The sequence below is a fragment of the Plutella xylostella genome, chromosome 17 (genome assembly GCF_932276165.1).
Source record: "Plutella xylostella chromosome 17, ilPluXylo3.1, whole genome shotgun sequence".
NCBI classification, from domain to species: Eukaryota; Metazoa; Arthropoda; class Insecta; order Lepidoptera; family Plutellidae; genus Plutella; species Plutella xylostella.
Window position 1 is genome coordinate 6344836 of NC_063997.1, and position 23814 is coordinate 6368649.

The following is a 23814-nucleotide window of genomic DNA, read 5'->3' on the forward strand; positions in this document are numbered from 1 at the left end:
TTTTGATCATACAATATCGTGATTTTCGGGATGTAGGAGAAAAATACCACAATTTGTACATTTACTACATACTTAATACATTATTTATTAAAATAACATTAGGAGAAACAAAATTATACACAGGTATAGACGAACATAAATTTGAGCAAACGAAACTTAGGTGTTTAAAGATTGTGCCTAAAGAGTTTTAGACGAAACGAGCCTTATGCCACATAAGCCTTGGCAAAGTGATGGTTCGGCCAAAAAAGTTTAGACCATACGAGTTATGCGAAATGAGTTTTGGTCAATAAAGATTATGCGAGATGAGCGGAACCCGATAGTAATACTGGTGTTTTCTTTTAAGATAGTACCATCCGGCGTTCGTAATAGTTGTGAGTCGTGTCGAAGGGGCTCACAGAAACCACAAAACATAGAGATATACTAGTATGTCAATTTTCCAGCAGCGTCTCCATTATATATTTACTTCTATTGGGTCAGCTAATTTAATTGAGATCGCCCTACTTCCATGGAAACACCTAAATTAAAATATGAAACATCAAAACATCGTTCAGCATTCACACTTAAAATTTTCAGATTTTGGTATATTTAGTTTTAGTGTAAGTTTATGTTTAGTTTAATTTTAAGGGTCAAAAGTAAAGGGTTCTGTTAAAATTGCGTCTATCATTCTGCTCAGGATGTTATCCTATCAAAACATTCGTTGAATATATTTAAAACTTTCACTTACATATGTAGCCGCACCTCATATAACTTTATCTATATCAGTTTGTCCATCGGATATCTTGACGTGCATCTGATCACCTTCTTACTCCTTTAACTACCTCTTTACTCTGCCTTCTTTCCTCTAAAGACGCATAAAGACCTATTCAGATCTCAGCAAAAGCTGATAGCTGTCACAAATCGCATACCGTCTCGTCATTGATCGTCTTGCTCTGCTAACATTAGGTCTGAATAGAGCTTTATAATTGTCAAGCTATAATCTGTTGCTCACACAGAGCCTCCGAAGCTATCCCGACACGGCGGCGGCGGCGAGACAAGATGGGTCGTTAGAGGAACCACCGCGAGATTGGCCTGCAACGCCAGGGGAGAGCCAGAAATCAATTTGCATTGGACTCACGACTCCCGGCCGCTCGCCTTGCAGTAAGTTAACTATGGGTTATTTCACTCTGGAACACTTTGACTTGATTCAGCATATACTAAATATACACCCACACCGTTTCACGTACGGATATTTTTCTCCTTTTCAACCCTAGATCAACTAGTGAACAAGGGAAAATATTCGTTGGATTGTGATTTTGGTCTTCGAGTACCTTATAATGTAGGAGACACAGATGCAACAGAATGATTTATTTATCAGAGCTATAAACATCTGTCGGATATACTTCTCTACATAATTTGTCGTACCTAAACACATGTCATGTAGAATTAATGAGTAATGAGCTATTTACACAAATGCGATCATTCACGGTTGCTAACGGCTCGGAAGACAGAGAATAGGGAGCCAAATTCCTATTTGAATTATTAGAGTACCTCACGCAGTCATGCCAATAACGCGGATTACCGGCCGGATTTGCGGTTCAATTAACAATGATATACGGATGATTTGAATGGCACATGGAGTCAGCTTAGCCATGTTATTGAGGTTAATGATTTATGTGGGAAAGGAAAGGAAACAACGAAGAAAATTAAATGTTTTTGACGAACCCTCTAAATAGAACAATAATCAATACATTAAAAGTTGTTAAAAATATTAATACACCAATCTAAAATCACAGTTACAAAAAAATAGTTCATTATTTAGTTTCGTGGTTATCCGAGATCGTAAATGATCGAAGAAGCATTGTTCTAGCTCTTTTTGACCCTACTCAATGATTTATAAAAATATCTATAAGTTTATAAAATAGCATCCTAGCGCAAGGAAGGTATCAGATTCCCTACCTCATATTTTCCTGTCCACCAGCTTTTTAATTACAAAACAGAAGCAAATTATATTTTTCAACATTCAATAGAATTGAAATTTCATTCACAAAGAACCACTAAGCTAAAGCCAACAATAAATCTTCTATTATTTTTCTGCAAACGAATAGGTAGCTGTAGAACAATTAAGTGGGTCCCGGCTCGTTTATAATGGAACTGGCGATAACTCACGTAAACTCACATCCGATAAATAATAAGAACAATAGCCATAAATGTTGCACTTTGCAATTGAGGTACTCCTACATTGTAGGTACTTTTAGTATGTACTTTAAGTATGTATTTCTGATTTTAACGTTAGCGTTATTTACATAGAAATTTCAATTGTTTTAGTTCAAAGTAAAGGTAGATATAGGGTGTTATAGTATTAACGAAGTCTCTACACCTGCTCATATTTATTCACGTCTACAGTTTCCGTCACAATATTCTACATCATTGGGCAGTGCATTGTACAATAGGGCATACTGAAAGCAACGTGAGGTTCTAAGAATTGAATTGCAAAATGACTTGCCGCTTTGCTCGTAGACCTACATAGAAACACGAAATACTTTGTGTTTGTGAATAAGGAGAGTGCTCCATTTTGCCAGCAGGCGTGAGTGCTCGAGATGTAGGCTACGAAGCATTGAGACTTTAGCTGACCATTTTTGTAATTCAGTTGTTACAAAAGGTGTTTAGATAGTACTTATATGTATATAGTGTTAACAAATGCCTCTCTGTGGCAACGCACATAATACTTGAAGCTTGATTCCCACGCTACGATGCTACGGATCCTCACGCACAGCTGACGACCGTGGGTAATTGCTTTTCAGACGGGTTTTATACTACCCATACTGTTGATTATGATATCCGACCTGCTTTAGTCACGTGACTCTTACAGCTGGGTTAGGAACCTTTTGATTGTTCAGTGCCTACATATGAACCTATAGTAATATAAATTGTTTACATGGTGTTAGAAAAAGGGTATATATAGTAAGCTGAAAGGGGGTGTTTTGGTGATAATTCTGATCAACTTTTGTTTTACAGTCTGTTTTTTAATCTCAGATACTAAATTGACAGATTAAGGACGGTTCATCAACAGTCGAGTGTCCCGCCAATACTACGATACGTCATTTAATCACGGGAAAATCGACTGTTGATAAATCGTTCAGAATCTGTCATTAAAAACAGACCTTACGACTTTTGGAAGTTCGTAAAAATGTGTTCCCCTGGGTCACTCCCTTTCGGCTGACTATACCAGTCAAAGCACCTTTTGCAACACCCTGGATAAGCATTAAGCATTCCCTCCTTCAGTGGGTCAGGCGGCGTGGAGACGCGTGATGCGGGCGCGGGCTCCCTACTGACGGAGCTCACCATCGCGCACGTCGGGCCTGAACACGCCGGCGAGTATGCCTGCCACGCGAGGAACCTCTACGGCAGTGATCAGCTCACCTTCCGGCTGTTTGTGAAGGGTAGGTCTTACATAATAAAGCTTAGATAGTACGCCGGCCAGCTTACCCTTCGTCTCTTTTTGTGAAAGGTATAATACGTATGTCTTGGCGCATCCTACCCATATAGGCCCCGAGTTTCGGCTGTTTATTAAAGATCAACCGGTGATATGATTAATCCCTTGTCCAAAGCAATCTCCTTCTAGTAGCGTTTACGTGCCACTCACCCTTGTAAATCATAAAATGTAAGTATTTATCAGGCAACCTTTATCAACTCAACCCAACAGAACGTCCAAGCACGCCGGAAGAGATGCGCGTATCAGAAGTGTGGTCGCGGCGCGCGCGCGTGACGTGGCGCGTGGCGCGCGGCGCGCTCGTGTCGCACTACTCCGTGCAATACCGGGCACTGTCGCGCGACCCGTCGCCCGCGCCGCTCGAAGCCCCGCTCCCCGCTCTGTTAGACTCGTGGACTGGGCCTGATGTGCTCAATCTGACGCTGGCTAGTTTGGATTTGCTGCATGTTGCGTGAGTGTTATGGTTGTTGTTTACGTTTGGAGGTTCCTTGGTGTAGGAGCACATAGTTGTTACGATTTTAAGAGCCAGACTGTTAAGATTGAATTTGAAGGTCTATCTATCTTACAATCTTACGATTACGAACTCTACAGACGAGACGCATATTTAAAATGTTCATATTGTTAAGATACGAAATAACTACTTCATGAACATGGTTGTATATCAGACTACAGTCTTGCTACCTGGATGATTTAACTTGCACCTGGCTGATAAGAACTAGGGGTCAAGCCTGTCTCTGTCACCTATTACCTGTAATCTGATTCTCATCAGCCAGGAACCTAGGTAGTATGTAACCTCGCGTTACCTCACAGGTCGGAAGGCCCAAGTCGCGCGGGCGCGCTACTAGCAGGCCTGGCACCCGACACGCGCTACGCGCTGCGCCTCGCCGCCTACAACGACGTGGGCGCGTCGCCTTACACCGCGCCGCTGCACTTCACTACTCGCGAGGAAGGTATGTTGATCTACCTATATGGAGGGTTAGTCTAGAAAAAAATTAAATTGGTAAGTACTTTCAATCAATTAGGCAGGGGGTTCACTCTATGTGACGAAAAACTAAGTTTCGGAGCGCTGCATCGTGAGCCACTCAGTATAGAGTATATAGAGTAACCCTTCAGAGTCGCGGTTAGTGCAGCAGAGCTCCGGAAATTAGTTTTTCGTAAGCTCAAGTGACCCTCCTGTAATGTATGTTTATGTAAGGTAACCTAGTTACCTATGTTTATGTGATGAAAGTTCCCCGCCCGAATAACTTGCTTTAATAAAATTTCTTCACTTCATGCTAATTTTATACAGCTCCCGGCGGGTCACCTCGCGACATCACAGTTCGGGCGCTCAAAGCAAGAGAACTACACATCACTTGGCAGGTAATTTTTTTTAAATTAATCACTGATAAAATTTACTTTGTACCTTAAATATACACTATATTATAGACTACACAAAAACCTCCATTACACACTCACTTTCTTCTCCAGCCACCGCTAAGAGAAACATGGCACGGCACTCTCCTAGGCTACACAATCAAATGGTGGGAGGTGTCAGAGGAAGGCAAGTCGATGTCCAGCGAAGGGCCGGGCACGGAGAGTGGAGCTAGCGCCGAGGCCACAGGGACCACCCTGAGGGGCTTGAAGCCAGCCACGCGGTACGGGGTCACGGTTAGGGCGTATAATGCAGCCGGTAGTGGACCCCCGTCGCCCCCGCATTATAGACATACCTTGGAGTCACGTGAGTTCAATTTGACATCTATGGTAATAAAGTCTATTTCTATAACTTACAGCAAGCTAAAGTATTTATACTCCCTATAAAAACTGTCCCACAAATAGTTATAATAATAAGTTCACTTTAAGTGCACTTTGCAATTCCAATATCCGAGCTGCGAGTTCCGCAGAGCGCGATGACGTCACCGCGTAAATAAATCCACGCTGCGCCGCCTCTCTATCGACGCAAAGCGGCCATCGTAAATTTTCCCATCAAAATGCAAAATGGCTTAATTGGACCGTAGCCTCTCAGATGTAGGTCAAACGATTCAGGATGAATTGATGGCCACTTGAAAAGTTTACTTGTTCATATTTTTACAGCAAAGAATGCTTAAGTTTTAAAGTTAAGTTGTTTTGTAGCGCCGACGGCTGGGCCGGAAAGATTGTCGTGTGTATCGGGGGGTTCAACATCGCTGCGTGTTTCGTGGAGGTTGCCGGCTGTAGAGCACAGAGGGGGGGTCATCACACACTACACCTTGCAGTACACGAGACGAGATGCTGACCCGCTGCTGCCGCCGCAAGACGCTCATTTGCGTGTTCAGGTTTGATTGATTTTAGATTATGTAGTATGATCATATTTTAGTAAAATTTAAGTATAGTGAAAACAACTAACTACTACTAAGTGAAACAACAACAAGTGAGAATATCGAATTCCCAGATTTCTGCTATATTCTCGGAATCTTTTCATAGTTTGTTAAATTATTTACCCATATCCAAAGCTAGGACTGAATACCAAACATTCCAGCTTTGACTGAAGCGTACAATTAAGAGTCCACGGCACAATACAGGGTCTAATGAAGTGTTAATTGTAGGGGGAAGAAGCGACAGTGTCTCGGCTGACGGCGTACGCGGAATACGAGATAAGGGTGCGCGCACACAACGCGGCGGGCGACGGGCCGCTGAGCGCGCCGCAAGTGTGCCGGACCGATGAGGATGGTGCGTTATAATCACTTACATTTCTTTCTCGTATTGAAATTGTTGAATCATCATAAAAAATGTACATCACAAAACTGATTGAGGACTTTTAGAGCTTGTGTGACAATGACAACCCGCTTGCCAAGCATGAAGATTATGGCAATAATCTTGAAGCAGTTTCATGTCCTGCTAAGGATTATTACAGGCTGTGCATTTGCGTGCGTTTTACAGAAGTAAATAATTAATTACCTCTACACAGTCACTTGTTGAGTCAACTTCTAAATTTTTTTCGTGTCATTATAAACCCCACTTGATGCTAAAATGGCCAGATAGACGTGAGAGTAAGGACCACGTACTTATGGCCGACGACGGTCTTTCGTTTGTCACCTTCGATTCGCGTACTTCACAAACAAAAAAACATGTCGAGCTTTAAGTTACGCGTACGTCTATCTGGCCCTTTTGTCTAATTCCCTTCAAACAGCTAGTTATAAACAAATGTTTGGTTCGTAGTGCCGAGTGCCCCTGGAGGCATGAAGCTGGTGGCGCTGACAGAGCGGTCTCTGCGCGCCTCGTGGCTGCCCCCGCCCGAGCCCAACGGCAGGCTTACGCACTACACGCTCTATGTCAAGGATCTGTCGGGGTAACGTTTATTGAGTTTTATTTTATTATGTTTTCAGCCCTTATAGAATAGAAAAAAAATGTACTTACATACGTAATTACTTATTTTTCTTGTATTAGTTCAAATAAGCTAAGCCGCTATTATTCGTAAATTAAAATTCTTGTTTTGTTTTTATTAGTGAAGTGTCTTGATCACAATTGTTCTCAACCGTATTTAATGAAAAATGGTTCAGCTGCTCAAAATTTAAGCACTTATCACTCAGGCTTGTGGTCCTCACATTTCAATTAAAATTAAAAATGCTTCTCACTATATATCCCTAAACTTACCACCACAACTACACCTCCCCAAATCTTCACCACTCACAACAACCACAGATCACAAGAGCCCAACGTGTCTCGAGTGAGCTCGTGCGTCGACCCTGAAACCTCGGGCGGTGCCACAGAGTGCCTCAAGGCGCTGCGGGGGCTGCGGCCGGGACGGACCTACGAGGCGTGGGTCCGGGCCGCTACTGCTGCTGGTGAGGGGCCGCCGTCGTCAGCTGTGGCGTGTCAGACTAATGCTTTGGGTGAGTTTAGGGATGTGAAATAGGTGACCAACAACTTGAACAATAGAATATAGATTAAAAACATACGTACATACATACATTACAGCGAAAAAAACATATTTATGGGGAGTTGTCTAAGGAAGTAAAACATTCCACCCAAATATCCATATCCTCAAAAAAAACGCTTTAAGCCACAAGACCGCGATTTAGTATACATATAAGTTATGTAACTTATTCTGTTCTGTTTTGTGTACAAATAATTGATCACTCGATCACTAATAAAAGGTACCTATTGGTCAAAAGATCCCAATGAGAGTCATATTTTATGCATTTCTTAATGAGGTCCTCTACAGCTTCGACACGAACACAAGAAGGATTCCGCGAAGCTGTCCTCATTATTCAATGCTTTCTAAGAAGTAAACCGACTTTGTGCCGTACCACGACGCAAATCTGAAAAGCGGGTAATATTCGTCGCTGTTTCATGTTTGCAGATTTGTAAACTGGCACATTTTTCAATTAGAAGATTCTTAGAAGTACTAACTACTAAAGTACCTACAGGCTAGTTTAGAATGGAGCTGTATTAATTCTTGTTGCAAACAATAAGAATCATCTTTTTGGCCATATAACTATTTATTATTTTTAAAATCATTATTCTTATAGCACCAGCAAGAATATCGTCTTTCGGAGGCATAGCCATGGGTGCAGCCGGGGGCTCCATATCTTTAAGATGCGTGGTCGGTGGGACGCCCCCTCCGGCTAAACGGTGGCTGAGAGGTGGGAGCCCTCTGCATTTGCGACCTCCGTTCCACATTGATGGCGACGCCTTGCTTATTCGCAGTGAGTCATTGTTTTAGTTTTTTACTGACGTAACTATTTTATTATATATTTTACCTCTTCATATGTAATTTTGGACTGAATTCCATATTTGTTACGTATCAATTTAAGCATCAAATTTATTTTAACCATTGATAGCTTTCATATTTCTTTAAATTACGTTAAATAACGATTTCCAGTGGCAGCAGCGTAAAGCCAATTTAAAACTTTACATTTCTCCGTCCCCCCAATTCACACAACCCCTCTGTCCCCATAACAACTCACACTCAACCCCTCCTAGGTCTAGAACTCTCACACGCCGACAACTACACCTGCGTGGCCGAGAACCCGCACGGCTCAGACTCCGTCACGTGGAAGGTCATTGTCCTGCGGCCGCCAGTCCCACCGACCCTGGCGCTGGTGGAGGCCCGGGCTAGGGAACTGGAGTTAGAGCTACGGCCGGCGGCTAGAGCGCCCGGACATGCGCTGGCTAAAGCGTATACGCTGCATTGGAGATTGGCTGCGCCTGAGGTACGCTATCTTTCTATCGTGAAGCTGGATTTTCTACTTAGTAAGGTGGGTCATGATTTTTCGTATGTGGCCTCCGAGATTTGGAGCTTATGAGTGAAAGGAAGTACGCTTTGACTGAGAATATGAAATATTGGTTTTATTGTAAAAGTATGTTAAAGTCTTGATACGAAATTTGGATTGCATTATCTGGAAATTCAATATGAAACATAATTGAGGGACAGATTACCCTGATTACTGTCGTAAATTATTTTTTCTTTGGTTCTAATAAAATCACTGGCTAGAATCCTCAAAAAAACTTTCATACATTTTACGATTTATTTATTATCATCATCATCATCACGACCCATTATGTCCCCACTGCTGGGGCACGGGTCTCCTTCCAATGAAGGAAGGGTTTATTATACTCTACCTAATTTTCTGGCAGGGAGAATGGCGCGTCCAAGCCGCGAACCCCGGTCCCATAGGGCTGACGGGGCTGCGCTGCGGCTCGGCCTACCGCGCCTACGCGGCCGCCGGGGGCCCGCCCGGGCCCGAGCTGAGTGTGCGGACCACCGGGGGGCCGCCCGTCGCGCCCGCTGATGCCAGGTATGTTGGAATACTGAATGAAAAAACTTTAATGATGATAAACTTTTATTTATGTACTTTTATTTGTAATATTTGTACAATAAAGAATTAAATAAATAAACAGACTTTCCCTAAAAGGATTTTTTTATATTGTATATGTATGTAGCATTGTGTTACAACACTTACAACATTATTCGACGTTAGCCATATGGGTTTAATGAATGGTGTATGAGTGTGATGTTAGATGGACAGCTATTAGACAGACATTGGCCTGAATCTTACCAATTTTAATAGAACTCTCAGACTTCATATTATAATTTAATTACGTCTAGAGAACACACAGGGTAATATGAATCCAATATATAATGTATATAAATTGTACTTGATTTCATGGTACAGTAAGGGGCAGATAAACCTGACCCCCCTCAGAAGCATTGTTAGTATGAGAGGGGGGTCAGGTTTCTTTGCACCTGACCGTACTTAAATACAACAAAATTACCCAGATGGATCCACGCGAACGCGACGCACGCGCGGTTCGACACGGGCGTGTGGGCCGACGGGGGATGCGGGCCGGTGGCGCTGCGCCTCGAGTGGGCCGGCTCGGGCGCAGCCGGCGCCAGAGACGTGCCTATTGGGGGAGAAGTCATACTAGGAGGTTAGTAAAAGTGGAGATTGTTGATGGTGTAATAATAGCTGACAGCATTGAATAACATCACGTCTTGACTATCGTCACATCTCAGCGTAAGAGATAATCCCCCTTAGGTAGAACTAAAGATGTATTGAGAACGTCGGTGTGTGGGCCGACGGCGGCTGCGGGCCGGTCGCGCTGCGCCTCAAGTGGGCCGGCTCGAGCGCGGCCGGCGCACGGGACGTGCCTATTGGGGGAGAAGTTATATCAGGAGGTGAGTTTGGGAAACGGAGATTGTAGGTTTATTTTGTGGTATATCTTGGTTGCTAACGAAATGTTGAGGATGAGTACCTACAATACATGCACATGAATATAGATTAGTTCCTAGTTCAGTCCTATTAGAATCACCGTACTACAGTACTGCTACTGTATAGGTACTATTATGGTACTGCTTAAACCTCAATATTCACTATTTAAACTTATTTACTTACTTGGTTTTTATTTTACCAATCATCACGCCACAAGAAGGATACGCATACCTATACTTCACGCGTTCATTCCACCATCTGATCTCCCAAGGTCTAACCCCGGGTTGCCGCTACCGCGTGGCTGCCCGCGCGTCCAATGAAGCCAGTTGGACTCGCGAAGTCTACGAGTTCACCACGACAGCGTCGGAAGGAGGGTTCGCGGAGGAGGTCGACGCCCCCTTCCCTGCCACGGCGGGGGAGTTAGCGCTGCTGCTCGCGCTCTGTGCCATGCTGTCCCTCGCCGCTCTCACGATATTGGCCATATTGCTGAGGAGGAAAAGGTGAGGTTTCCATACAGGGGTTTCTAAAAGGGTGTAGTTAGCCAAAATAAGGTGAATCAGGGGGTCATTATGAAAAAATGTTCATAATGAATTTTGCTTTTCAAAAATCATATTTGTTACGTAAGTTTTAAATATGATTTTCGCGAATTTACAAAAGTCGTATAACAGTGGTTGTGTTAGAGGCGTCACTTTCGACATCCTATATTTATCACTTTTGCATAGGGTCATAAAGCTACTGTAGTAGCTGCAATGCAACACCTACGTATTTATGGTACAGAAATCATGGAACTGAGCAATGCGAGCATGCAATCAAAGCAAGATTCACCCCAGTATTGGCGCCGTAATTGGTGAACTGTGCGGGGGCGTCCCTGCCTGTTTCAGTACATTGCATTGTTGAGGAGGAAGATGTACGAATACTTATTTAATTTTCAGTACTGATAGTACAATTTTGTATTCGAATATTACTGTCTGAAAGTAATACATATTACTGATTTTGATCATATATGAATAATATACTTAATATATAATAGAGGTTATCTGTTAATAAAAATACTTATGTACCAAAAAGACGTGACTTTTCTAGTAATAATCCAAATCGATTTTACAAATGTGCTTTTCAAAATTAAATATAACGACAATCAGCAAATTCAATGGACCGAGCGATTCGGTCTAATGAAGTGCGATACCTCCGGGTCCAAATCCGCTTTGTCTGTGAAAAAATGCGTGATATCATTGAAACAGAATTTGTGCCGAATCTGCCGGTGACAGAGCTCCGACGCGGGTGCTCCATCGACAATTAAATATGTCGTTTGAAGTCGTTTGCCTCCGTCAACCCTTTGCGGAGCGTTTTGTCGACAAAACCCGAATTCAGCCGACACGAAGAGTCGTCGCTAAAAATTAAACCTTCCACGAATCTCTATTTTTCATGGATTTCGAACATTGAGAATATCTAAAAACCGTAGTTACTGAACAATGTGAGCATTTATACACCTCAATGCTGTAAGAGGATAGTTTTCCATTAAATTAAAACCTACACCGCCAAGTTTCGAAGTTATGAACTTATAAAGTATAGCTCACTGAAAGAGTAGACACTTCATACTCGTAGGAACTATCAGAAATTCTGTTACAAAGTCTTAGTTGCTTCGTACGCCGAAATTAGTTTAGTGACGGAACGACGCCTCCGTATTCAAATGAAGGCGTATTATCTACGGAAATAAGTCAGAAAGTGACGTGAAAGAGGAATAAAATGGCGGTTTAAAAGCACATTGTAATAAAGTTTATTCACGCAATGGAAGAGTGCTGTAGCTATTTGGTATAATTTATCGCGTCTCGCTGCTACATAGTCGCGCAAATGGCCACTGTTCCATCACGGGGCGCGATTTCTTGGCACTCTTTTAAGCACTGTAGCGGCGACGAGTTATTACGTTATACGTTTTTATTTAAAAGGTTTACCTTTTCCAGCTCTTAAATTAATTTAATACAATTTATTGTTGGAGCGTTATGGTCCTTTTTATTATCTTTGTGACGCATTACATTTTATGACTTAAAATGTGACTTTGCATTAAAATTTAGGGTAACGTAATTAATTTACCAGAATCATCAAATTACTTAACGTAATGTCCCAAAAAGGCCACAAACCTTGTTGTACTTAACTTTTAGCTAACTACAAATGAACAAGTGTAATAAATATAAATACGGAGTTATCCAATCACAAATATCATATTTTTCATCGGTAGAGCATAGAACTATTGACCGCGGTCACAGTAGTTAGTTCGCATAAATCATCGTCCTCGACGGATTCGTCAATATCATCGCCGCAGCGAGCGGTATATCAACGTAGGAACATAACCTACAGAGCGACCACTGTCAGCGCGTCATCGTCACTCGCCTGACCTATTTGCTCAATGAGGAATCTCTGCAAATCTGGTGCAAAATAATCAAATTTATCTGAACTATATTATTTACTTATCTCTGTGATTTCAGTACATAAATGTTCTTATTAATTTAATGGAAATGAATATTGATTTCAGAGATTTTTAGAGCGGGTTAATGGATTGTGTATAGCAAGATATTTTAGCGTAAAGGACATTGAAACAATACAATAATATACCGTACAATATCGATAGGTTGACGCTAACGTTTAAGGCTGTTTTTAACAGCATGCGGATTTGATCACGCACTCAGGATTGCCCCGCACGAGTTTATATTTAAGTATTCATTGTAACACGTGGAACATGCACGCGAGACGTGGGAAAATGGCGTACCATCCCACGTGCGTGATGAAATCCGCATGGTGTTAAACTGTTTTTAAGTAAAGTTAAGTTAAGTACTGTTTACACTAGGAGTGACGGCGGCGTGGCTCGCGTCACGACGAACGCCGAGAAGGCGGGCTGCGGCACGTACCGCGCGCCGCCGCACCAGACGCCCAAGCTGCCTCCCGACCCGCCAGGTATGTAGCCTTTAGTTTTAACAACTTTTATTCATTCTATTTTTCAATGTTTTTAACGAATTAATGATGTGCGTTTGTTTGTTATAAAAATAATAAGCTAGAATCTAGATGATTGTGGTAGTCAATTGAAAAAAGTAGTACCTTTTCAGCCTGCCAATGAAAAACTTTTTAAACTAAATATTTTATCATTAATATATTATTTTACCAATACAATTATATTGTACAGGTGAACTACTATATTTTCATTGTGAGAACAAACAAACTTTACAAAAGATATAGAAAGTTTGTGGTGAGTTACCAAAAACAAATCACCTGGGACATAAATTATAAATGTAGATTCAGTTTGGTTCCAATTTAAATTAGATCACGCACCTCATAATGATTGGTAGTAAATATTTTCAACCGCATAACATAATACAATAATTATACAGAAACTGAACTGAACTTTTACACGCACGTCCCACACACCGCGAACGGAAACCTAACTTTTGTTCACAACTGTTATTTGTTTTCAGGCTTTTGTTCTCCCAAACAAATTAATAAACGGGTAATATTGTGTTCTGTTAGGACCGACAAAATGTTACATTAGATTTATGTACTAGTTATATTGTAATTCAGTTATGGTACTGTTTGAGGCTTGGGAACTGATTTCCACTAGCGAGTTTATTACGTTTCCGGGAAAAACGTGTTCGACGTTAAATTTACATGCAACCAGCAGTGGGCGCTGCGGTTTATTGTGGTGTAAATCGGTGTGATGATGCGATTGAAAATATATTATTTATTCACAAAATATAGCATGTACCTACATTGTGTATTCGAAACTATGAAGCCACTGAATCTATAATGTTATCAATCAATCTCTAGCGGAAAACTTATACTGGGTCTTCCTTACTGAGTTTCTTAACCTGATTTTTTAATTAATAGATGACAATGTTATTATCTAAAAACCTGTATAAATTAACCTAAAGTTTGAAATCAACGGACAGTGGCGGTGGTTTGTGGCTCTGACAACTATGTCGAAGGTCCCGGGTTCGATCTCCGCCCTAGGCAGATATTTGTTCTCTTTGCCTTGTTTAATATTGCCAACGTGCCCGCCAAGCATGAATATTATAACAATAACCCTCCAGTATATAAGGAGGCCTATGTCCTCCAGTAAATCATCAGTCTGTGCGTTTCATCACCAATCTCTCACGCCCCTACAGACGTATACGAGATAAGTCCGTACGCGACATTCGCGGGCCCGCCGGCGCCGAGCGGCGGGTCGCGCGCGTACACGCTGCAGCTGCGCGCGCTGGCGCGGCACGACGACGACAGCGCGCCGCCCGCGCTGCTGCCCGACTGCTGTGACGGTATGTGGACAGTGTATTTATAGCACATAATAACATTGTATAAATAGCACAAAACAAAGGAAGTCGATAAGGAATATTGGTTTGGTGGGGATAGAATACTCCTTCAGGGGCGGCGGTCATAGAATATGGCAATAGCGCGCCGCCGGCGTTACCACTACCGCCCGCCGGCTGTGAGGATATTGTATGTTACAAAACAGAAATGTATGTCACCCCCGGCTAAACAGTTTAACTCTGCTTCTCATGGTTGGAAATAGATGAATTAAACAATATTATTTTATCGATACATACTAACAATCTCTAGGCTAAGTATTTTCCATTCACATAAAATCATGTGTTTGCGCTGGCATTGCATACGTTATCTTTTGTTTGGTGTAGATTGTATAACGAGGAATATCGGTGGTGCTAGCTAGACTGCTCCTTGAGGAACGCTGGCCATGCACGCAGGAATCGCACGATGGCAGCGCCACCCTTACATTTACTTACATCTAACCCTACACGGTGCTACGACGTTCGTAGCGATTTGCTACGAACTTCGTAGCAGTTTGCTACGCCATTCGTAGCCATTGCTACGACATTAGCACCGTAGCGTAGGCTCACACTAGCCGCGTTATAAAATAGTTCAGTATTTTAAATGTGAATTTAGAATAGACTTTTCAATGACATAATGTATTCTTCAACAGAAGAAACGTGCCTCGACGCGTGTGATGCGCAGAGGCGGCGGCGGCGGCGGCGGCACTACTGCCCCGACCACGGGAATAAATATGGTAATTAAAGTATATACAGTACTATACTACTACTATGTACTATACAGTACACACTTACTTGCACATAGTGAATTTATCGATATTTTAATGATTTGCCTAGGATATAATTATGTTTTGATGGAGATTTTCTTACCTAGAGAGAGCATTCATAATTGATTTTTATTTTCTCTTTCAGGTTGTTCACAAGACTCTGGAAGTTGAGAAACGAAACTGCCAAATTATGTAGATTAAATATTATCTAGTCGGTGTAATTAGGAAATTCAGTTATACATATGTATATGTATACAAAAATTTATACAATAATATTGTCTATTTATACATGATGGCTTTCATTTCTAGCCCCCACTCCTATACTTCCTCCCACTTTATTAAGTACCTGTAGGCATTTATGTAGGATTTAAGTAGAAGTTGTATTTATTGTAAATTCAGATAAGTACCTGGATAAAAGGATATGTATCTAAACAATAAGATCTTATTCATCACGAGTATCACGACACATTACATTACCTAATTGACAATTTATATACAGAATTAATCTCAATTTTACAAGAAGGGGCAATTTTAAGTTTTAAATCCCAACACGATGCACAGAAAAAACGTAGGTATGTTCCGGGGTGGAACTATCATGTACAGAGTAGCCACCAGGTAGCGAGGATGCACTATAGGCATTGGTTAGAATGTGGTAGACCTAGGTCTGGTCCATCTTATGACCTAATGTGTACATCTCGGCGAAATTTTAAGAATAAATTAAAGTGGTGTCAGTCAAATGAGGACAAAATTAAGATGGACATTTTAGCCGTTACCAGGAAAAGTAAAAACTTCTCACAGTTTTGGACAGCCACAAAGAAAATGAGTCACAGATCATCTGTCCCGGTAAGTGTAGACAAGTGTGATAGTCCCAGTGAAATAGCTGAACTGTTCGCAGACCACTTCAAGGTAAAGCCGTTACCAACGGCGAGCGTGGAGAGTGTGCCCGACACTGAGAGCCGAAGCGATCAACCGAACATCAGTTTTACCAGTAAGGAGATAGCACTAGTGGTAAGGAACATGGTCCGTGGGAAATCACCCGGGATCGACGGGCTCAGTGTTGAGCACATCCTCTACGCAGGTGATCACATCTACACTGTACTGAGTGCGCTGTTCAACAGATGCATTGCCAACGGCTATCTCCCGGAGCAGTTGATGAAAACTGTCGTAGTGCCGGTGCCTAAAAATAAAACTGGAGACCTTTCAAGTATCAGTAACTACAGGCCGATATCACTGGGTACTATCCTCGGCAAGGTGCTGGAGCGGCTGCTGCAGCCTGAGCTGGTGGGCCAGTTAAGAATAGATGATTCTCAGTTTGGTTTCCGTCCCGGTCTCTCAACGGATTCTGCCATCCTGGCATTAAAACATACAGCAAAATACTATACGGAACGTGAAACAACCGTCTACGCATGTTTTCTGGACCTAAGCCGGGCTTTCGACTTAGTAAATTACAATTTACTATGGAGAAAACTTTACGAGGCAAATGTCAACAGTCAGGTGGTGGATCTGTTGAGATACTGGTACGGAAACCAAACGAATCACATTAGATGGGGCGACACCATGTCTAGCGAGTATAGGCTAGAATGTGGTGTGCGTCAGGGTGGACTTACTTCTCCCGATCTGTTCAACCTTTATGTGAATGACTTGATTGTGGAGCTGAGGAGCACCAGAATTGGCTGCCACATAGGTGATGTTTACATAAACAACCTAAGTTATGCTGATGATATGGTGCTCCTCAGCCCCTCAATCGAGGGTCTTCGTAGGCTTTTGGACACATGTGCTCGTTATGCTGAAGCGCATGGTCTAAAGTATAACGAGAAGAAAACGGAGATGATGGTATTCAGGTCGGGGAAGGGTCCTGAGAGAGTACTTCCACTCTTTTTAAGGGGGGCGCCAGTTCGGGTTGTGGAGTCATTCAGATACCTGGGACACGTGCTCACGTCAGATCTACGTGATGATGCAGACCTGGAGAGGGAGCGCAGGGCCCTGGCCGTCCGCTGCAACATGCTCGCGAGGCGGTTTGCTCGTTGTACTGAGCAAGTAAAAGTAACTCTGTTTAGAGCGTACTGCCAGAGCTTTTATACTTGTCAGCTCTGGCTAAACTACACGAAACGCGCATACTCGACTCTTAGGGTTCAGTACAACGATGCATTCCGTATACTTCTAAAGCATCCTCGTTTCTGCAGTGCGTCAGGCATGTTTGCGGAGGCTGGGGTCCCTGACTTTTTTGCAATAATCAGGTCACGTGTTGCGGGCTTCTGGGACAGAGTGCGCTCCTCCAGCAATACCATACTGCAAGTGGTGAGTGACGACTTGAATGGTCCATTCTTTAGGCACTGGCTAGCTGTGCATCGTGGTGGGAACGTTAAATGACATGAACTTTATCCAAAGTGAAATCTTATTATACGAGTATACATAATTATATATATATATATATTAATATTGTCTTTAAACTTTAATGATATTTACTTTTGTATCTTTTAATTTTAATTTTATAAATGTAAATGTAATTAGGATAGGATATGATATGGGCTTTTTACACCTGAAATAAAGATATATTATTATTATTATTATTATTATTATTATTATTACATCCCCACTGCTGGGGCACGGGTCTCCTTCCAATGAAGCAAGGGTTTAGGCCTAGTCCACCACGATCTTATTACTAATAATTATTAGGTATACTCGTAAGACAGCTTCTTATAATGGTAGAATTTTATGTGCCGGAGCCGCTAGTAAGTATTCCCAAGTACTCCGGGAGAGCGTTACTTGCAGTTGTCACATTATACGCAGGCCTAAGCGGCTATTCTACTGACTACAATTGAGAGAAGGAGAGGGCCTGACCACAAGATGTAATAGGCCTATTATCTTAATCAGTAGAAATTCGTTTACCAGAAAAGACACTGAAAATAATTATGGTAACTCCTACGACGATCTCTCCCCGCAATAAGGGATTCTCTAAAAGTTTGGCCCATGTAAAAACGGCCAAGTCAGAATAAACACTATAAAAAGGATAAGTATTCAAATATTATCGGATAGTAAGCACAATGCTCTTCACCGTGTTAAATCTTTAATACATTAAAAATGAATATTATGAACGGTGTACACCATTAATCATAGAAAAACAAAACCGGAAAATATAGGTAAGTAAATTATCGAATTTATTCGCATCCGCATAGCACAGCCTGCGAGTTGCACTAACTCGTACGAGCAACTCTAACTCGTGCGAGTAACTCGCTCAAGTCGGAGCCGCATGTAACTTCTGTTGAGTGCATTTGAATATTTTGCCGCGCACATGCTCGCTCGCAAGTCTCTAGAGTCTGGAGAAAACGGAAATGAGCATAAAATATACTTATGAAACGCAATAGCAAAAATATGTTGTTTATAAATAGTCAGATGCACTGGGCATAAAAGCAATTTAGGTCGTACATTTTACAAACTGTAATGTAACGATATATTAATGATCAAAAAACCATCATGAAATTAATAATATTGAAGCTTTTTGCTAGCCTTGAAGCATTAAAGCACCAATCCAATTTAAGTGTATTATAGCACACAACACGTTTGTATGTAAATTTTATTCCACCAACCCCGCTGGAAATGTTCAGCCGTCCCCAAAATGTTATCGGACGGAACCAGCAAAAGTTTTGGGTCCACTTGATAATATTTCCCTAAATTCATAAAAGGCTATTGTGAATGAGTCCAATATTTATAAACCACGCACTCGTCGAGAGTGGAATGCTGAAGTTTTTACAAAAATAAAACCGTTATAGGTATTGTCGAAATAATTAAATTTATTACCGACATAGCTGTCAAAATATGCAAGCTGAAATGGCAGTGGGCTGGTCATATCTGCCGAAGAACCGATAATCGTTGGGGTAGACGAGTTCTCGAGTGGAGACCACGAACAGGCAAACGCAGCGTGGAACGCTCCCTCCTGCCCGCTGGACTGACGACCTTAGGCGGGTGGCGGGTAGTGTTTGGATGAGGAAGGCCGAAGATCTAGTGTTGTGGCGCTCCTTGGGAGAGGCCTATGTCCTGCAGTGGATGATTATTGGCTGATGATGATGAGGTAAGTATAGTGCATTTTCGGAAACGTAAATGTTGTGCTGACTGTAAGTACCTACCTGTGTACTTAAATTCAATTATTATAGTACATTTTACGGTCAAATATATCATGTATGTATTAACTATGAATACTAATAAGCAGATTGGACACAAAGTGCAGTCAGCGAATAACGTAAAGTTGAGTGGACTGTATGAACGCAACGCCTGCGGCGTCATTTTATATGAAATTCGAATGTATTCATCTGAAATCTTTTATATTAAAAGTGATCTGTGACGAAAACCAAAAAAATATATAGCTTAACAGATATTGTAAGCCAAAATGGATCTAATATCTCCTAACAACTTTAATTCTACTTTTTCTACTTGATACTTATGAAAATTAATAATTAAAAATAACACTTTAAACTAACCGAAGTAAAGTGTCACGTGACAAAATTTCAAACCTAAAGCATATTTTTTTCTCGAATTTTCATAAGTTATCGAACAAAAGTAGTTCAAAATTTCCCCTGAGCAACCACTTTTGGCTTACTATACCACTTTTGCAACACCCTGTACATAAAGGCAGCAAGCCAGACCGAAAAGCTCAATTAACTATTATTTATTGTCTACGAAATAAGAGCCAGCTTTCAGCAAGAGCTAAAGTAACGATAGCCGAGGGTATCAATTATCGTCGTCTGAGGATTAAACCGTCTCAAATGACCGATTAATCACCTGGCGACGAATCAGTTACTAAGTATAGGTATACATAGTATTGTACATTAGTAGTTCCTGTTACTATATATATACTAATTGTTTATTTGTAATCCCACCTACCGGATAACAATACACTCACGAGCAATGAAAACAGTTCCAGTGACATAGCACCAAATTGCTACTAAACGGAAGAAACTATCCGTCTGCAATTTTGAAGTTGGTACATTTAACAGCGCATCTGAAATATTTTGTTCTTTGAAATTTTGTGAGTGGAAATTTAACGGATAATCCTACGAAATAGTACATTGTTACCCCAGGGTAGAGCGTAGCGAGGGCGCTCAATATTCCCTCACCTTCATTACAAGGTAAAAATCATCGGGTGCTTGGTTTAAGAAGGCTTGACTTGAAATGTATCATCATTCAACGCAATTTAGATGCAATAAAATAAAAATAATAAAATTGGTAAACGTTGCATTCACTAATCTTGGCTAGGTTGCTAATTTTTTTATATATTTTATAATATTGAATGAACCTACAAATTATTTCCAACGTTATCTTGATGGTAATTTGCTCAAATCCGCATGCATTACGTAAGCCAGCTGCAATCCCAAACCTCACTGGTGAATATAAAACATAAGTAATGGTGTAACTTAATTCAATATTCACGGTTGCAGCTAACTCCACGTTCCCTGGCGTAAATCTATTTATCTAGATAAAGAGGACGGATTTGAAAGTAAAACAGGGAAAGTAAGAAGTAGGTTATTAAAAAATTCAAAGATTCAAATAATGTAATGAATGTATTTGAGATTTAAATGTTTTCATTTAAGTATTCTCATGCCAGCCTCCTCGGAACCATCCCGGGCGATGGTAGCGAACTAAAAGAAATATTCTACCTTTGATAAACTCCCGTTTATTAAGGGTAGAATATTTCCAGGCCCTAAAAGTATTTTTTATATTATTAGGTATTTTATTTTTATTTGTAAAATATATAAATAGTTTAGTATAAGCAGATAAGGTATATTTAAACTTCTCATTGCATATAAACCTGAATAAGTACATTTTACGAGCATCAGGATATTATGAACTAAAAACAGTATTCTCATTAGATTCCTAATCACCAGCTTTCGATCATGTAACACTGTTACATAAAATGTAAGTTTAACGAAAACGTGCATACTTAGCCGTAATAATACTGTTGTTGTTTAAACACTTACTTACCTATATCAAATATTAATAAAATCTTACCTATATTCATATTAGTTATACCATAATTATTTTGTAAAAGAGCGCCTGGTAAATACTTCCCTCGTTTTACTGTTATGGTAGTTTAGGAACTACTGGAACTTGCCACTAATATTTCTGGACAGTTTAGCATTGAGAACACCGGAACACTAAGTAATGGTGACTGAGGGTTTTACAACTATTTAGATCTATGAAGACTTATTTCTAGTGTGCAAGTGCAAGTTTCTTGCACAGTCTAAATGGCGCTTTATAGTCATATTCTAATGTCAAAATGATTAGACTCAAGAGTGGCACAATTTCTACTAAATACTTTCTTTAAAATTTTACTGTGTAAGGTCACGCAACTATCAAGCGTCGTTTAGTGGGAGGAGGGGCTTATTGTCCAACTCATTTTCCACTGGTAAAATTTATAGTATGACATCACCAAAATGAAATTTTGTGCCTAAATCGACATTATTATGTTAGTATTAATAATTGTCTTTTCTTAAACAAAATAAAAATGTACCATGTAGTACTTGACACATATATTTTTATTGTACAAAAATGATTATTTTTGAAGTGTCCGAATATTTTATTAGTGCAGTCACTATCCCAATATTGCGAAGGACCAAGAAACAGTGACCGAGGCATATTCCAATCCAACCCTTAGTATTCACGGCACGGGCGGCGGCTATCAATAACTTCAGCTTCAGCACTTCCGGCTAACGCTTACATAAATAATCTTAAATGAGAACCGGTTGTCTACTTTTAATACAGTTTAGTTTTTGAATAAAAATATTCTTGTTAACAGTAATTCAAGGACTCAAAAAACATGGAATTATTATATAATTAATTCAATTTAATTTATTAAGGTACATTGAACAGGTAAGTAGTTAACTAATTAGTATCAACCACATGGCTCATTAAGATTTTGTACAACATAATTTATATTATGCTAATTCAAAGCAAACTTCAAAGATTTACTACGGCTCAAGTCCTTTGAGTCTCGACTACGAAAATATCACTCAGCAAGTCAACACACATGAGTATATAAATCCGAATTTAACGCTCGTTTGCGTTTTGCGATAGCGGCAAGTGGCGCTATAACGCCATGAGTGCTGGAACAGTTTATACCCGACCCGAATATAAGCCTTTCACTTTTCATAACAACCTCAGCACTCAACCTCAGACCCTGACTTTGCATATATTTTCTTCCACTTCAATTTCCGCCAAATAAACGAGAGCTTACATTACATTGGGACTAACATAACACTCTGGCGAAAAGTGGGTGCAGCAATGCACCTCTGCCTACCCCGCAAGGGAGTACATTAGTACAAGGCGTGAGTGCGTGTTTTTTTTTTTTTTTAAACGAGAGCTTTTTCCAAGTATTGTGTTAGATTAATAAGCTTAACCGTTGGCTGGATTGGGCGCTGTGTGCTGAATCCTGATGTGGATGTGTGAAACGCGTTCTTGAATAAATTGCCTGAATTGGAGAGGGTCGGTATAACTGCTTCATATCCAGTACAGCTTTCCCGTGTTTGGTCACACTAACATTAGATACTCATATATATACGCAGAAATATGAAGCTGACGAACATCTACGGGTGTGTGCAGCACAACATCCATAAAATCCTGGATCTCATAACTTTTCAACGGTTGAGACAATTTTTAAGCCTCTGTAGTCGAGCTATAGCTTCAGTGATTGTTGCTGATCATTGAAGTTATGGTTAGTGATGATCATCATTATCATCATCATTATCAGCCCGTATCTGCCCACTGCTGGGTGATGCTGACGATTATGAATATTTCTGATAATAATGATGACATTTTCAGTTATGATATAAGTTCAATCTAGTTCACTATTTCCAATCAATTTAATCCCAACTATATGCCGCTTCTGAAAGCCCTATTATTTGTATAAAAGCTTTTAAGTAATTGCTAGCTGAAAGCTATTATTATAAAATTCACAAATAATAAGAATTGAGTGCGATTTTCATTGCTACATAGTAAAAATATTTTCATATTTGAACTATACTAAAAGTGAACTTATTTATTATTCGCCATAAACAAGATTTAAATTATTAATTATTGTGAGGGTGGGAATTCACTGCTACTAGATTACAAATAATTATGATTATCTCGTAATACAAAAGCATTATAATAAAATGCCGATAATAATGAAAAAGACAATAACAATCTTGGCCAACTTGCCAGTTTAAAAAAAATACTTTGCATACACCTATTTCAAAATAAGATCCGTTACTTTCCTTGCTCACTAAATGTTAAGCGATGCATTTATACAACAAGCATTTCTGAGGCAGGTTCCTTTCCTTATTCATGGAAAAGAATATTAATCAAGTCGGACTTTCTAATTAACAGTAACATTTACAACGCGAATGCCGTTCCTTATTTTACTCAAGTGTAGTATTTGTGTGTTCGTTGTTTGAGGTATTTCAACAATTGGAAAGTATCGACAATTTTAGGGAGCCATAAATAATAACACTGCGATTTGAACTTCGGCAAATCGATAAAAAAACGTGATATTTTCAGGATAACGTATACGGGATTTCTACACACATAATGTCTCAGCTTTGTGATGTGCC

At 40.5% G+C, this 23814-nt stretch overlaps 1 protein-coding gene across 1 annotated transcript in view; it reads left to right on the top strand.

Moving 5' to 3' along the window:
* LOC105383589 (Down syndrome cell adhesion molecule-like protein Dscam2) overlaps positions 1-15520 on the top strand; it is a 44891-nt gene extending 29371 nt beyond the window's left edge. The window contains exons 17-35 of the mRNA XM_048626683.1: positions 993-1137; positions 3262-3419; positions 3683-3920; positions 4280-4419; positions 4758-4828; positions 4937-5186; positions 5579-5760; positions 6031-6154; positions 6644-6773; positions 7127-7317; positions 7957-8133; positions 8411-8640; positions 9065-9225; positions 9708-9859; positions 10412-10640; positions 12983-13089; positions 14292-14438; positions 15119-15202; positions 15378-15520. Of these exons, the coding sequence (XP_048482640.1) occupies positions 993-1137; positions 3262-3419; positions 3683-3920; positions 4280-4419; positions 4758-4828; positions 4937-5186; positions 5579-5760; positions 6031-6154; positions 6644-6773; positions 7127-7317; positions 7957-8133; positions 8411-8640; positions 9065-9225; positions 9708-9859; positions 10412-10640; positions 12983-13089; positions 14292-14438; positions 15119-15202; positions 15378-15403 (2942 nt within the window). The 3' untranslated portion in view covers positions 15404-15520. The remainder of the gene's footprint in view (positions 1-992; positions 1138-3261; positions 3420-3682; positions 3921-4279; positions 4420-4757; positions 4829-4936; positions 5187-5578; positions 5761-6030; positions 6155-6643; positions 6774-7126; positions 7318-7956; positions 8134-8410; positions 8641-9064; positions 9226-9707; positions 9860-10411; positions 10641-12982; positions 13090-14291; positions 14439-15118; positions 15203-15377) is intronic.
* Positions 15521-23814: the final 8294 nt, after the last annotated feature.